Source organism: Argiope bruennichi, chromosome 5 (assembly GCF_947563725.1).
Source record: "Argiope bruennichi chromosome 5, qqArgBrue1.1, whole genome shotgun sequence".
Taxonomy (NCBI): Eukaryota; Metazoa; Arthropoda; class Arachnida; order Araneae; family Araneidae; genus Argiope; species Argiope bruennichi.
Genome location: NC_079155.1, coordinates 88006500 through 88022881, shown reverse-complemented (window position 1 = coordinate 88022881; position 16382 = coordinate 88006500). Strand labels below are relative to the sequence as shown.

At 27.3% G+C, this 16382-nt stretch overlaps 1 protein-coding gene across 5 annotated transcripts in view; it reads right to left on the bottom strand.

The window, feature by feature from the left end:
• Positions 1-16382, bottom strand: part of LOC129969257 (eyes absent homolog 1-like) — a 188858-nt gene that overhangs the window by 78819 nt on the left and 93657 nt on the right. The window contains exon 1 of one of the 5 annotated variants that reach the window (XM_056083724.1): positions 10656-10770. The exons of the other annotated variants lie outside the window; for them this stretch is intronic. Coding sequence (XP_055939699.1) covers positions 10656-10705 — 50 coding nt within the window. The 5' untranslated portion in view covers positions 10706-10770. Of the gene's footprint in view, positions 1-10655; positions 10771-16382 lie in introns of those variants that run through there. 5 annotated transcript variants of the gene reach the window in all.

Sequence of the window (16382 nt, the reverse complement as noted above, 5' to 3'; positions counted from 1 at the left end):
GGTTTTTTGGGAATCGGAACGACCTAAAATAATGAATAATTGAGCTTTCGACTCTTACTTATAACGATGCTTTTCAATCTTTTCACCCACTCAAATTATATACTAATTGATCGCTGTTTGAAAATCCGAACCAACTAGCATTTAAAATTGAATTGTAATCGCTTTTGTAAATTGAATCTGAGAATGTTGTTTCAAACATATTAGTGAAACATTTTTAATCTGTTGCATAATAGACTGCTTATACAAGACGACAATTTATTTCGAAGAAATATTGAACCAATTTTCTTTCGAAAACAATTACATATCAAAATGAGCGGCTCGTATTTGATTTCAAATTGGATAAAATATATCACATTACTGATCAATTAAAATAAATTTATTTTAAAAGAAAAAAGTAGTCTTTTTTCAGTAATATTTTAAGTAAAAGCTCTTTTTTCCCCCTTTTCACAGTTTAAAAAAATTTATATTAAGAAGTGTGTAATCTCCCCTAAAAAAACAATATAAAATTAAGGAAATATTTTAGTTTAATATATTAAACCTGTCATAGAGTTCAACAATCGTTACAGAAATTATTGCAATTGCTTTCTTTGTGGGAGGAGGGATTTTTATATAAAAAGCGTCCATAAATGTCATTTTTACAGTAGTACACTGGGTCTCAAGAGCAAAGATGGATTATCCTGATATTTAATAGCTAATTCATTAGCTTAGATGGATATATCCGATAAAATGCACGGTACAGATTGTATGCCATAACAATTTTCCCATTAATTTATAAAGGCATAGCAGTTTTCGTTTTCAGATTTAGCAATACGCGAATCAGACATAACTTCGGACGGTAAATCCTTCGTTTATTTTAAAGTATTTTTTTAAGATTTTTTACTTGGACTGAAATTTGCTAGCCATTCTAACTGTCAAGCTGCTTACAACTTATAAAGGCGTTATTTATACAACTGTGATGAATTGCTCTTTTGAATTTATATTAGACTAATTGATATACACAATACTGTTACACATTAAAATCCTTTCGTGCATAATATTTTTAACTTAAAAACTATTTTTGAATAAAATATTATAATACAAAATTTATTTAATGGTCTAAAAGGGTTTTTTTTTATAATTTTCTAACTTTGCCGCACTACAGATACTTGACATATTTATAATTTTGTTAACTTTAGTTCAACTAAACGAACCAGGCGTATTTTTCTTGTGAATTATATAAAATGAATGCCTAAATCCGCAATGGCGAATTTCCGATTAGATAGATTAGGCAGCTTCCTATGGCTGGCCGTTAGGCTGAAAGTAGGGTCAACAGAAATACTTTATAATTATCAGAATATCATGAAGTTCATTGTAAAAAAGACGTATTTCAGCTCATTTGATAAAATAATTAACAATTGCTACTTAAAGAAACTTATTTCAATCAGCATACTTTCGTAAAAAGTTAAATTTTTTAAAAACTAAATTAAAGTTAAAATATTATACTGAGCTCGCTTGGTGTGTGGTCTGGGAAAGTTAATACACACGTGTGTGATTTGAGAAACCTACAGAAAATGGGTTTGAAACAAATACAAAGACCATCACATAATCTTATAAATTTCAAGTCGTGCTTCAATTGCAATATCTTACTTGTCTGCTTTACAATATTTTCATTCACAAAGCACAAGCTCAGAGTTTTCTCATTCCGAACTGTCTTGTTCCCCATTTGAAAAATCACCAACGGTACCGTTTTAGTGTGTATTTTCTACTTTGCAGGAAACGGAGAGGAAGTTGTTTATTCTTTTCACAGATCACAGAAGCGATAGGAAGAGACAAAAATGAGCCACATTTCCAACAGAACAGTAAGTGCAATACTAAAAATTGTGTATGTACTTCTCCAATTTGCTTGTATGTTATCATGTAAGAAAATCACTAATGGCTTATGATAAATAATAATTCTACTTATTAAAAATAATTTTAATTGAGACGATGCAATTACTTAATTTGTAAATGAAATTCTTAAAATTTCTGTAAGAATATATTAAATTATAATTTTCTTTCGTGGTTAATCACTACTATTTTTTAATGTCATAATGTTGATATTTCCTGTTGATAATTTAGGAAGTAACTATCCATAGTCCCCTATCTCCAAATTAATATTTCTACGTCAACCAGAAATAAAAACAAAATTATCATTTAATAAAGCCAGTTTGATTTTAATTTTACTTCTTCTAACAGTTTCGCAAATTTTTTTTTCTCTGAAACTTTCTTCAGAAACTTCTATCTAAAAATATCATTATTTTCCAGAATTTTAAAATTGAAAAAAAAAAAAATTATTGGTTCTATAATTTTTTTATGATTTTTTTCAGATATTTTTGAAGATTATTTTTAATTAGAATCAAGATAATGTACATATAAATATATTTAATATTTTCATTAAACAGAGCGACAAATTATTTTCGAAAAATTTTTTATATTTTTATTCAATGCAAAGTGGCAACCCAAAAGTTAGAGAAGAATAAATTATTGTAAATAAGGCTTAATTTTTTTTATTAGTATCAAATTGGTGTTGAATTTTATTCGGAAGAAAATTGGCAGTAAAATTTAGAAATTCAATATTTTCTGAAAATTGAAATAATTTTGTGTGTATATTCATATAGGAAAATGTAAATAAAAAAATAATAATACTTGCGGTATATACAGAAATACATAGGATAATCGAAATGTGTACAAATATACAGTCATTGTGTGCGTTTAATCTCAATGAAATAGATTTCCTTGATTATTTTAACGTCAGTATTATTATTATTATTTTTTTAATTTTCTGATATTTTCAGAGTGTTCCATAATGTTGATAACATATGCTAGAATATAATTAAAAATGTCGCGCAAAACATTAAAATATGACTGGATACATGCCAGACATACAAAAATTTGAATATTTTAAGTATTTGTATAAAAACTTCATACGCGATGAGTGTTTAACCTTCCACTGAAAAAAAAAAAAAAATGATTATTTAAATTCCACATTTGTAAAAAAAACTTAAATATTTATAAAACGATGAAAATTGTAATTGTTTGCCACCTGAAATTATTTAACAATTAATTATTATAATTAGCATGAAATTATTTAAAAGTTTAATTATAAAGAATAAGCACATTAATCTTAGAAAATCGCATTGTATAGCAGAAAATAGATAAACTTCTAGCCCATCAAAATAGCGGTATAAGCAGTTTGCAATTATATAAATAATTGCTCGACTGATGTTTTATGCGAACATGCCTTTTCTCATATGTAAATGCTAAAGAATCGTAATAAAATAAGAACTGCCTTCTAGTTTTTATTTTATATAAAAGCCATTTCTATCGATTAAAACGTTCGTAAATGAGACATCCGTTATGCTTCCAAGTTCGACAGTAAGTGCGCGCTCTCGCATAAAAACACGGTCGACTGGCCCTTATAAAAATAAGAGTGCGACCGGGAATGATAATAAAAACAAAAGTGCCGAGTCTTTATGAAAGAAAGGGTTGTTTATAGAAGTCAAGCTCGGCGTGAGATTTCGGGTGGTTACAGTCCGGAAACCGACGACGACGGCAGCAAGTGTTGGGCAAGGAGCCAAAAAGGGGGCACGGCTGGCCTACCCATGCCACCGAGCTGCAAAAAGACTGCCAATCATCCGTTTAGCCGCCTGGAAAAAAGACAGCTGTTATCCCTTGACTGAACCCGAACAAACAAGTTAGTTGGTCCGTAGCAAAAGCACTCACAGCCTTTTGTGCTCCGAATTTCGTCAATATATAGGCTACTTATTTGTTTTTTGCTTCCGAACGGTTCGGCTTTGTTTATTCATTAAAATGTTGCAGCGATGGCGAATTTTTTTTTCATCGCCTCCTACATGTTGGACTGGTTCACTCGAATGCTACATTCCTTTCTAATTTGAATCTGACTCTAGCTGGAACTGAAAAACTCACAAGTTGCAAATGCAAGTAGAGTCACGTAAAAATATCTATCCTGAGATAACATTCAGAACTTTACAAATTTCTTACCATTTGCAAGCAAACATAGTTAAGTATATCTTCTCTGATGTAATTCATTAAATTTTATTAAATAACAAATAATTTTTATCATTAATTATTTTACATTTTTTATTTATTTTTTAAGTGCTTAGTTAAATACATTTATATCAGGATTTAAAAAAGTTTCAGTTTGTGATTCCTTTAAAGATGTGTAAGAAAAAGAAGAAGGGGTGGGGCAACCTCTAAGATAACAAATAATAAAATCAAAAATCAAATTATGATTAAAAAAAATAATTCGATTAAAAATTATTTAGAAAATTTCGAAGAAGTTTATAAATAAATATCATTCTTAGAATTATTGAAGAGTCTAAAAGAAAATCATTAAAATTGGCTAAATATCATTTAAATTATTTTTATCATGGTTAATTAAAATAAATTTTTCTTATTTATATTTAAACTTTAGGCTAACCATATTGACATATCAATATTTAAAAACTTTCCCATTTGCGACCTCTTCCGAGATGGGGGAAGAAAAAAAAAATCGTAGCATCTAAAATTTAAAAGAAGATATGCTTATAATACCAGGAAAATAAATTAAAATAGTTATTTAAAAAGTTTTAATGATTTATGTCTCTTTTTAAAAAATTATTCTTCTTTCTTAGAACTGTTGAAACTTGACACGAAAAGGCCCTATGAACAAATTTCCTCTCTAAAATTTTCCTACACGGCTCCTTTAAGGTCATGACTAAAATTTAAGAAGCTGTGACGAAGAAAATTTAGAACTAGCTTATTATAATAACAATTTCATTTTTTTAATATAATTAATAAAACAGCTTATATTATATGCAATTTAAAGTATAAAATCTTCATCTTAAAATATAGTTGTCGAATTCGAAACCCAAAACGAATATTTTATTGATATCCAACATTACTATATGAGAAAAAAAATAATATAAATAATTACGAACCACATATAATTGAAACGCTTAACATATTAAAGATAAAATGACAAAGAAATTTAAACCTTGATATAAGACGATAGTTTTGAATCTTTTCAAAAATTTTCTTCAATAAAAGTGGAAAGATTGCTAATTCATAGTTTATAGGTAATTCCATTCATAATTATTATGACTTGATTATGATGACGATTAATTATGATGCAATTTAGAAAAAAGCAAGTCCCATTTCATTACTTGATGATAATTCTTAAATAACAGAACAAGGACCGGTTATTGAAATAACATTTTAATTGTTTATGTATCATAATAATCATATAATTTCATATTTTTCATCAGGAGTTTTTAAACAATCTCAATTCTTTTAATTTCATATAATGCAGTGTTTTTCATTATTTTAAACATTTACGGCTCTCAATATTATGAATAAACATATTGAAAAAAATTATGCTATAGTCTAGCATTATTCGAGAAAAAAAGTAACAAACTGAGATTCCAGCCGCCATGTTCTTTAAAGGAGAAAAAAAGCTATATTTCTTCCTTAAAATATTTAACTTCAAAAAAAAGTTCATTAACTGTGCATGTAACAAAATAAGATATTCTTTTCCTGGGTAATATTTCGAGATTAAATTGCCTGTTAATTCAAAAAGATCGGAGTTCTGCTCCACTCTAAGGCAAAAACCAACGAATTCTTCTGCGGCAAACACGACAAGTATTTGACAACGGAAGTCAGCAATGCTCAACAGTTAAGAAAAGAGAGCGCTTTTGCCGATTGACGTACGAGATAAACTACAGGCGATCCATCTTGTGTCATTTTTCTCTTTTTTGCTTTTTCTTCCTTTTTTTTCCCGCGAAAAAATTTTATTATCTTGCTGTTTGTTCTCTTTTTTTTTTAATGAGAAAATGCAAACGATTTTCTTGGAAGCGAAATGAATTACAAAGATTGGCACGAATGCGCAATGACTCATGTGATTAAAAAAAAATTGATTGGATTACATTTTTGATGACGTGTAAGATACAGCCAGCCAATGACATTTTTACGACAAATCTAAAATAAAAATCGAGCTAAATATGGAAAATATTTCAAATTTTGCTATCAAACTATTATATTCAGGAAACACATCTTATTAAATATATTACTTGTATATTTCAACGGTTAATTATTACTTTTAATAAATTAAAAAGATGTAAAATACAGGAAATTCACGTATGAGTTTAATAATGTTAAAAATGTTATAGGAAAAAAATTAATTTGTTCGGTAAATAGATTTTGGGGGAACATTTATTAAGAACAGATTAACGATTCCTGTTATTTTCAAAATAGCTTAAAAAAATATTAATGTATTTCGGAACATTTACTAGCCATGCGCGTAAATTTGTTTGTAAATCTCTAGCCATGCGTGTAAATTTGTTTGTAAATCTAATATAAAATATTAAAGGAATGCATAAAACATACAGCACTTTCCTATTAGTTAAATTCTGTTTATAAAAGCGGCATAATAGATGAAATAAAATCCTTAGTTTGCTAACTCTTCGTATAAAAATTTACTAATTCTTTTTTGTAGAAAATTTTAAAACTTCGATGGTTTGGAAACGAATGAAATGTCGAATACAATATACCATCCTTAAAAGCATGAAATGTGTGAAATAAAGTGCGTAAAAAAAATATGAAAAAATAAATGTTAAAAATTTATCAGTATTAAAAAGATTTCTAATATTTATAGTTTAAAAAAATGTACAAGATTTAAAATTAAGGATTACAAAGTAAATCAAACGACTAATGATACGTATGAAAACCAATGGAACTTGTGGTAACGGTTATCAAAATGAACTAATAGCTAATGGATTAATAATAATTGTTAGCAAAATAAACAAAGTGCTATGATAAACTAAATGGCAACCAATAAACTAAAAGTAAAGTTAACTAACTAAAGTAATCGTGCATTTTTATTCCCTTTTCAAATACTATGCATTTAAGAGATTAAAGAAACCAGAATGTGAAATATAATCTTGCACATACATTTACGAATGACCAAGAAACTGACCTCTAACACCCTTTTCACACATTTTGTTTTTATTCACCCTTTCTTCCTCTCATGGTCACTTGATAAAACGGAAAAGGAATACCTGAACCTCAAAAAATTCTCCCATCTTCCACCGCGATTTGCATAATTTTGTAGACCATCTGCATTTTGGGTGAGAGAGCTTCGGAAACCTTACCTACCAAAGACGAAAGCTTTTCCGTCAAAAAAGAGCATTTTCAGTCTATGAAATGCCTAAGAAATGAGATGTAGAACAGGCGTGAAATAAGATACGTGACTGAATAAAATGGAAAATGGACCAGACACCGGCTGGAGCGAGGACACATTTGCGTATGTCGCGGTAGTATAATTTTGAATGAGAATGGAAAAGGGTATTTACATATTCTATACACGTAGTATAGGGGCTTTCGAAGAATTTGCTTTCTACAAGGTTCATAGACATTGAAAAATAAAGGACCAGAATTGTTCGATATGAAATTGGAATTTTGATCTTTTCCAACGCTATTAAATCTTATTTTTTCAAATTCTTTAAAAAATTATTATAAAAATGAGCAGATATAATGTAATGCATAATTGGGACTCTAAAAACATATTTAAATTTGTAATTTTTTCGCAAAATAAGTTACGATTTAAAATTGTACGATTCTGGAAGATGGATTTACTTAAACAGTTAACTGTTTCGACCTCTTCAGAAAATGCGTATCTAAATTGTGTCGCAAAAATGTAGCTATATTTACTACTTATAACTTTTGACGAATAAACTCGTCATAACGCAAAATGTTGTACTTTTTCCATGACAAGTGTACTCGTCAAAAACATTTAACTGGTTAAGATATTATTAATAAGAAAAGAAAGAGGTTATTTTAATAAGAGTTACTGACAATGAATCGAAAAAAAATTATGAAATTACTTATTATATAAAGAATTGCCGATGATCGTAAGTAATAATTTTTTGTACAACAATTTCTATTAATCGTAGTTCTTAAGAATTCAAAATCAGGATACACGAATAAAAACAGATCTAATGTTAATAAATTATTTTTTGTTTTATTTATCGCATATTCATGCCGGTATAGTCACTGAAAGGATAATATTTGTTGGGGGAAAATTCAGGAATATCTGTGTTCTTTTTCCCTTTACAAGTCGGCAACTGATTTCTCTATATTGAAGCAAATTTTGAAATAAGATAATTGGATTTACTATTTATTGAGATTATTTTACATAGCTAATTTATCTTACATAGAGGGAAAATATTTAGCGTAATAATGATAATGGAGAAATATTGATGACAAATCCTACACAAAAACAAATAATTACAAGAAAAATTAATTTGTTTTATAATCACTGATCATTCCTATTTCATCGGTTGATATTTTGTTTTCATATAACATTACATTTCGGCATTCAAATAAACAGTGCTTAAATAGCAGGTGATAATTTACATATTATCCTTAGCAGATGATAATTGCCGTATTTATAACAACAAAAGAAATCTTTAAAGAAAATTTTTTTGTTTAAAATGAGTGTCGTATGCATATCATGTGCGACATTAATATAAAATTTAGATTAATTAAAGGAAATATTGGATAAAATTAATTCACAACCATTTAAGTTAATAATTTGTTGCTCTTGTTTGGGAAATTATAAGCTGATAGCTATTAATTACTTTGAATATTATGGAAAATGAAAAATTTAATAAGATTAGTATTAATTTTAAAGGTTGTTTCCCATCGCTACGTTCATTCCACAGAAAAATTATGCAAAAATAAATAAATAGGAAATATCACTTTCTTAGATGTTATTTCTGAGACAATAAACATAATTGTAGTAAAAAGCAGTGTTTCTTTTCTTCTACTTTTTTGGATTTTTCTCTCAAGAAATTAAAAATAAAATGACAAAGGAATTTCAAAATTGGTGACAATGAATTACATGCACTACAAAACTTTGAAATTCTTATCAAAAATGAGTGGGCTGTAAAAGCACAAATCCTGGATATGTGGAAAAGTTACATCAAAAGTAATGTTATAATTTAAAAATTGCAAAAAAACACTTGATTTAATAAGAAAACTAACATTTAATTTGAGGAAAATATTAAGTATTTATAAAATTCCTGATTAATTACAAACGATTTTTTTATGTTCAAGTTTTTACGATTAAAAATATTTTTGAAAATGAGTAGATCTTGGATATTTTGAACCTAACAGAACCAAAATGAGAATTCGACTATCCAAAAATTTGAATAAAGCAAAACTGAGTCCCGTTAATATTATTTTAATCAAGGAATCAAAGAAAAAAAACAATTATCGAGGATTTTGTGTAAGCAATGTTTCATTCTATATTTAAAAGCATAAAAAACTTTGAAAAACAATATTTAAAAAAACTTTAAGAAGTTACTTGATTAAAATCATTTACAGTTTTATAAACTATTTTAAACGCATATTTTAAAGAACGGCACAAAAACAGAGAATAATATAATGCTTAAAAATTAATAGGAAATAAATGTGAAATTAAGATAAATAAAGGTCAGCTTTGAAGAAACTTTTAATTAGCTTATTGCACCCCTAAAAATTAATTTTTAACAAAATATTTTGCAAAAAAAAAAAAAAAAAAAAATCCGAAATTTGCGGAGAGATTGAAAAGGGAGTAGAATAACTTTATTAATCAAATTTTTAAATTAATTGTGATTAAAATCAAAATTTCGGGAAAATGCAGCGAGATGTTTGATCAAAACTTTTAGGGCAATCACACTACCGACATATTCACACGTTCTTTTAAACTACTTAGAGGCCCACAAAAAACTTTTTACTCTTACCACATTAAAAAAAAAAAAAAAAAAAAAAAACTCTTGTTGTAGACAATAATGTAAAAAAAGGGCTCTTTTTTTCTTTTGAGCATTTATATTGTTTATTACTTTTAGTCTTTATTTCATCAGCATTAAACGAGAGTATTTTAGAAATTGAGCTTAGAGCTCAGGACACATGCTAGAAATTGTGGGAGGGGGAGGGGGAAATCTAACGACTAAATAAATAGTTTTAAAAAAAAACTGAAATTCAGAGTTATTAAGTTTTAAAATTATCGGAGGAAAAGGGGGGGAAAAAACGAAACATAAAGATGCTTGAAGAGCATAATGCACTTTGTTGTTTTAGGTTTTAAACTGATTTTTCCACATTGATCATAATAAGGAACTGCATTCTATAAGTAACAATAACTCTAAAAGAAAAGTAGTTAAATTGTTAAAACACAAATTTAGTTAATCATTTTTAATATTAACTATTATAAGTGTAAGTAAAAATCGAATCAAAGTGGAAATATATCAAATTATATTGAAATCAAATTCGAGATAAATCTTAGTTTGTTTGTTTTTAATTTGGTAAAGCGAGTTTATTAGTTCAGACTTCTCTTAGTTTTCTAATTTCTTTAATCATTTTATAACATAGAAAGAACAGTCCAGGTAGTAAGTGTTCGATATGCTTCTTAAAGAAAAAATTAAGATAAGGGAAATATTTTATAAGTATAAAAATAAATTTATTAATTCGGTAAAAGAATTTATCAAATTAAATTTTTTAACATTTTAATTTCTATAAAATTTAATAACTTTAGTGACAATGCAAAGGAAATCAATACGAGAGTAAAACAATAAAAAAGACACATCATCCTATTTACTTACAATTTCAAATGAAAATTCTGCCCAACCGCCAGCTGAAAAAAGTCTTTCATGTCTTTATTATCGCCGGATCAGAGATCGAAGACTGTACTTTTTAATGGAAAGAGTTAAATAAAATGTAACAATTTCACGTCAGCGCTGATAAGGAAACACATGAATCAATCGGAAAAAGGCTTCCTGATGAATGAATAGAAAAAAGTGACGATTATAAGCTTTGAAAAATATTGTAAACAAGCTTCATACAAGCCTTATCCGCCAGCAATTAGAGGTGTTTATACTTTTAGGAACTTATTCGTCGATAAAATTGTCTAGACACGCTAATCTGAAGTGCACGGGTGAATATTAGAGCATTGATTAACATATTTCAGTCGTTACTAACTAGAATAGTTAACACTCATTTTAGTAAAGAGACGTTATTTTTCAGGTACAAATTATGATCTGATTTTTCTTGCTTTTATTGCAAGCATATTTTTTTAATGTTTACCTAATTGTATGTATTTAGATAATCAAAATAAATGTGATTTTTTTTCTCACACATTTCATTTAAACGATTCCTGTACTATTTAATTAGATGCGATATCAGTTTTAGGAATGGTTTGTTGTTTTATTGTTTCTTATAGTCTATAGAATTCTGTGCAATTTTTGCATCGAAATAGAGTGTCTTATGAATAGGTAAGACGATCAAAAATATCGATTTGCTAAATATCGATGCGATCGATTGACCCATTACGCTAGGGCAAATCACTTAATGACTAATTTTGACCTCGATAGAAATGCAGATGATGAAATCCGCCGATTTTGAAATTTAATCTCCACAGCATGAAAAATGTATGCCGACATATTCCAAATATCTGAAACCTCTGTTCAAATAATTACTGATGTAAGTTTGGAAATTTATATGAATATATGGAAAAAAATACGTAATATATATACGTGTACGACATGAAAACAATACAATCGAAAAAATTACTATACAATCGACTACTCCTTAAGCATTTGGAAAGAGTATGACAATACTTTATCATAATTATACAAAGACAATTGTTATTTAAACCATTTTTTCGCATGAATCAATTAATTGGAAATACCAGATGGTTTATAATAGTGTTGACGCTTACATTAAAGAGATAAGACATAAGGGATTTGCAAGAACAATAACAAATTTCAGCTATCTTTCCCAAATAAAGAAAAAGAAATCGAGAATCTGAATTAAATTGCCCGGATTCTGTTTATAAGTAAATAGCTCGAGTTAGATTAGATTTAATAAACATAATAAAAGACTTTATGTCTCATTCTTATCCAATCCCTTATGTCTTATCTTCTTACACTTATATAAGGAAATAAGACATAAGGAATTTGCAAGAACAATAACAAATTTCAGCTGTCTGTTCTAAATAGAGAAAAAGAAATCGAGAATTTAAATTGAATTACCTGGATTCTATTTATAGGTAAATAGCTCGAGTTAGATTAGATTTAATTTTTAAACATAATCCAAGACTTTATGTCTTATTCTTATCCAATCCCTTATGTTTTATCTCCTTACGCTTACGTACGGAAATAAGACATAAGGAATTTACAAGAACAATAACAAATTTCAGCTGTCTATCCTAAACAGAGAAAAAGATATCGAGAATTTGAATTAAATTACCTAGACTCTATTTATAAGTAAATAGCTCGCTTTAGATTAGATTTAATTTTTAAACATAATCCAAGACTTTATGTCTTATTCTTATCCAATCCCTTATGTTTTATCTCCTTACGCTTACGTACGGAAATAAGACATAAGGAATTTACAAGAACAATAACAAATTTCAGCTGTCTATCCTAAACAGAGAAAAAGATATCGAGAATTTGAATTAAATTACCTGGACTCTATTTATAAGTAAATAACTTAAGTTACAAACATTAGATTTAATTTTTAAACATAATCCAAAACTGTTTTAACAGAATCCAAAATAATTTTCTTAGTTTTTATTTATTTTTTTATTTTAAATTTCTGTTCTGGTTTAAAGAACTTCAAGTTTGAAATAAATAATCTGGATTGTGTCACTTTATATTTATTAATATGCAGTTCTCAGTAAAAAAGTGACAGAACTAGAAGTGATTATTAAATGTTAAGAATTTTACTTTTCACTTTTTTTATATACATAGAGTTTCTATATTATGACTAATTTAAATAAAAACAAACTGAAGGAAAAAATTTTAAAATGAATAACAATATTTCTCCAAATAATATTTGTAATAAAATATTTTGTTCTTATGCTTCTAAAATAATTTTTAATTTTCGTGCATTAATAATGATATAAGTTTTTTATGCTTCTAATTTACATTTCTTTTAGGCTTTTTAAATTCATGATATTTATCGTTATTTTTTTTTTTTTTTTGTCCGAGCTTTTTTTTTCTTTGAAGGCATCTCATATTGTGAGCTCAAGTCTTGCAGCGTTCCACAAATGTTGACTTGAATTAAATGGATAACTGTGAAAAGTTAATCATTAAGTTTATAAGAAAAACTGATGGATTTGAAACAATCAATGATTGGAGTCGAAACGGATTCGGAACAATCAAACTTATTTTACATCCAACACTTGATTTTAACATATATTAACATTACAAAATTAACACAAATCAACGAATCAGAAAAATTACGCAACGTATCGTTAAGTGTCTTTTCAGCAAATATTTCCGGATATTTATCTTTTCTCACTATTAAGTAGTTGGGTTAGCAATTTAAGGCTCGGTATGCTTCCAAACATCTTGTCAACACGTCGGGAATTGAAATCTAAAAACAGAAAATTAACCGAATTCATTTTCTTCACCAGCTTTACACGGCTAATCAGATCGCCATAAACATCGAACTTTAAAACAAAAACAAAAAAAAAGTGCTTCTATTCTAAGAAAAACATTAAGATTATCGTTGATATCAGGTGTACCGATCAATTGATTCCTACAGCAAGACACTTTCATGAAATAATTCAGAAACCATCCTCTTTAAAAATGCACTAAAATTCTTGTATGCTATAAACTACAATCATTTTAATGTTGTTCTTAAGATTAATTTAAATAAAATTTGTATTATTATGTATTTACAATAGGAATAGTTATTTAAATGGATGTAGGTGCAAGAATGCCTCATTTTTTTTTCTTTCATAGTTGTGTTAAAGTTGTGTAAAGTAAAGTAAATACTAGAAGTTAAACACTTCTAGTATTTACATAAATATTGCAGAAGTACGGATGAGCCTTAGAATCATTAATAATATCTTACGCAATAATATGTTAAAGCCCCTCAGTCATTAAAAGCTTAAAATATTTTTAAAAAGGTGAGAACAATTTTTGATAAAACTTTCAAAGAAGTGTAAAATAATACAGAAAATGAATACTATTTTATCATAGCAACAATATTTTATGCTAATGTTTTACGCTTAGAAAACATTTTTTTTTTTTTTTTTTGTTCAAAGACTTTTAAAATTTAAAGGATATTTTGTATTAAAAACAATTATCATGTTCAAATTCTCGAAGTTCAAACAGTCTATTAATTTTATCCTGATCGAATTCTGCAAAAACAAACCGTAGTTTCTTGCTTTCAATTTCCATATATATTCGCCTAATATGGCGTTTTCATTTAGTTTCCTAATTTAGTAAACAGAAACCCTTGACCTTTTGTTTGTATCATATAAATACAAATCTGCAACTTTAGTGTTAAAACCCCAAATCATATTTCATTTATCTAGTTCGTTACGTTTTTGAATTACCGCGCTCTCATATTCTGTTTGCCAACGGATTCTAAAACCTTCCTCATTTTTGCGCATGCGTTAAGTTGGGTTTAATTCGACAAAATACCGCCTCGTTGTGAGATAGAATAGTCGAAAAGTGGTCGTCTCAGGATACTGAAAAGAACAGTACTTTAGATATATCCATATGCTTGTTGTTAAAAACTGACAGGCTTTAGATATATTTATATGCTTGTAGTTAAAAACAACAATTAACATTTTAATGAAATTGGTTCAAAATTTGAAATAGATCTGCATTTCTGGTAGTAAAACCACCGAGTAAATTTCAATAATTTACCTCATTGAGTTTTTGATTTATCTTGTTCCTATCGCATAAACCGGAAGACAAACAGACGTTCATTTGAAAAATTTCTTTAAAAATATGACAGAAATCTACAATTTTGGCGTAAAAATATCAAATTTCTTTCGCTTAGAGGGGTCTATTTCTGAGTTATTGCTCTTTACAATGCAAATATAATTTTAAAAAAAAAACATTCAGAACTCAAAAGTTTAAAATACTTAGATACTATATTTTTTAACTATCTCTCTTAGAATACATTGTAAGTAAGAGAAACATAACAAAAAACAAATCTGCTATTACCATTTTGAAACTGTTAACAATCATAGTTTAATCTAACCACTTAATGTCCTACATTATTGGAATTCAAAAAATAGATAGATACTTTATTTCAAAGATTTAAAAAATATTGGTTCACTGACAGTTAAATCATTTTTTACATCCCTCCATCAAAAAACAAAATACGCTTATCAAATGTTTATGTCAGCTACTTGGTGGAATAGTTTATAGAAATCCTTGGCCTTAACCTGCAAATAAAAAAAACGAGACAGTCTCTCGAAGTGATTAACTTATTTGTGTCTGCTGGCTGATTACACATTAGGTCATTACACACGCACAAGATCCAGCGATCAATTATCGCATCTTTAAATAATTGCCTAAGTAGTTGGTTTCCCAACGCCATAGATTTTCAATGCGTAGTAAAAAAAAATCACATTTTCATGAGATTATTAATAGATCTTATATAGATTATTCTAAATAGATAAATATCTCAAGGTAACTTATCTATTAATAACAAAGGAAAATGTTTGTATATTTACTTTGTCTGTTGCCATTTTAAAGGACAAAATGTTTGACTTAGTATTACCAAAATTGGCGTAGATATTCTTTTGAAAACCAGCAAATGTACCTAAAAGCAATTTTTTTTAATTTTAATTATAATTTTGTTTAATTAAAAATTAGGCGAAGTTAGGTGTGTGTTTTTTTTCCTCGATAGTTTTCGAAAATATGATTGCACAAATCTGATTTTTATATTATTCTGCAATTTAAAACATTATTTTTTTAAATTATTACATTTTTTAAAGAATTAAGAGTAGGTCAATCATACAGAAATAATTCATTTTTACAATATACCATGGATAGGAAAAGTAACATTACAATTTGTAAACATCATGCTAGAAAGGATAATGTCACATAAAGAATGTCATGTCAATAAATCTTCAAAATAAAATGGCCAATTTGAAGATTCGAATTCTGTCTAAAATAATTATTCAAAGGGAATAAATACTCTATGAATCAATACGCTCTTTGCTTGTTGTTATACCGTCAAATGGACTGTTGAAATAAAAATTAAATTAATTACAAATTTTTATTTAACTAAATCTGTACTTATATTTTATCTTATGTATTATTTTCTTTTACTTAATCTACTAATCGATAATTCATCATAACAACCCTTTTCATTTTCAGTCAAATTTTAATATAAATCCTATGTCTAATTGAAATTAAAATTTTGAACCGAATTATATGCGGAATTTTCTAAATAAAAATATAATCCAAATTTTGTAATTAATTAATAAAAAAATAAATTCAAATATGCAAGCAATAAATCAGAAACATATTCTTGCTCAAACAGCAAATGATCTTTCTTTTAGAAATTTATTTTTA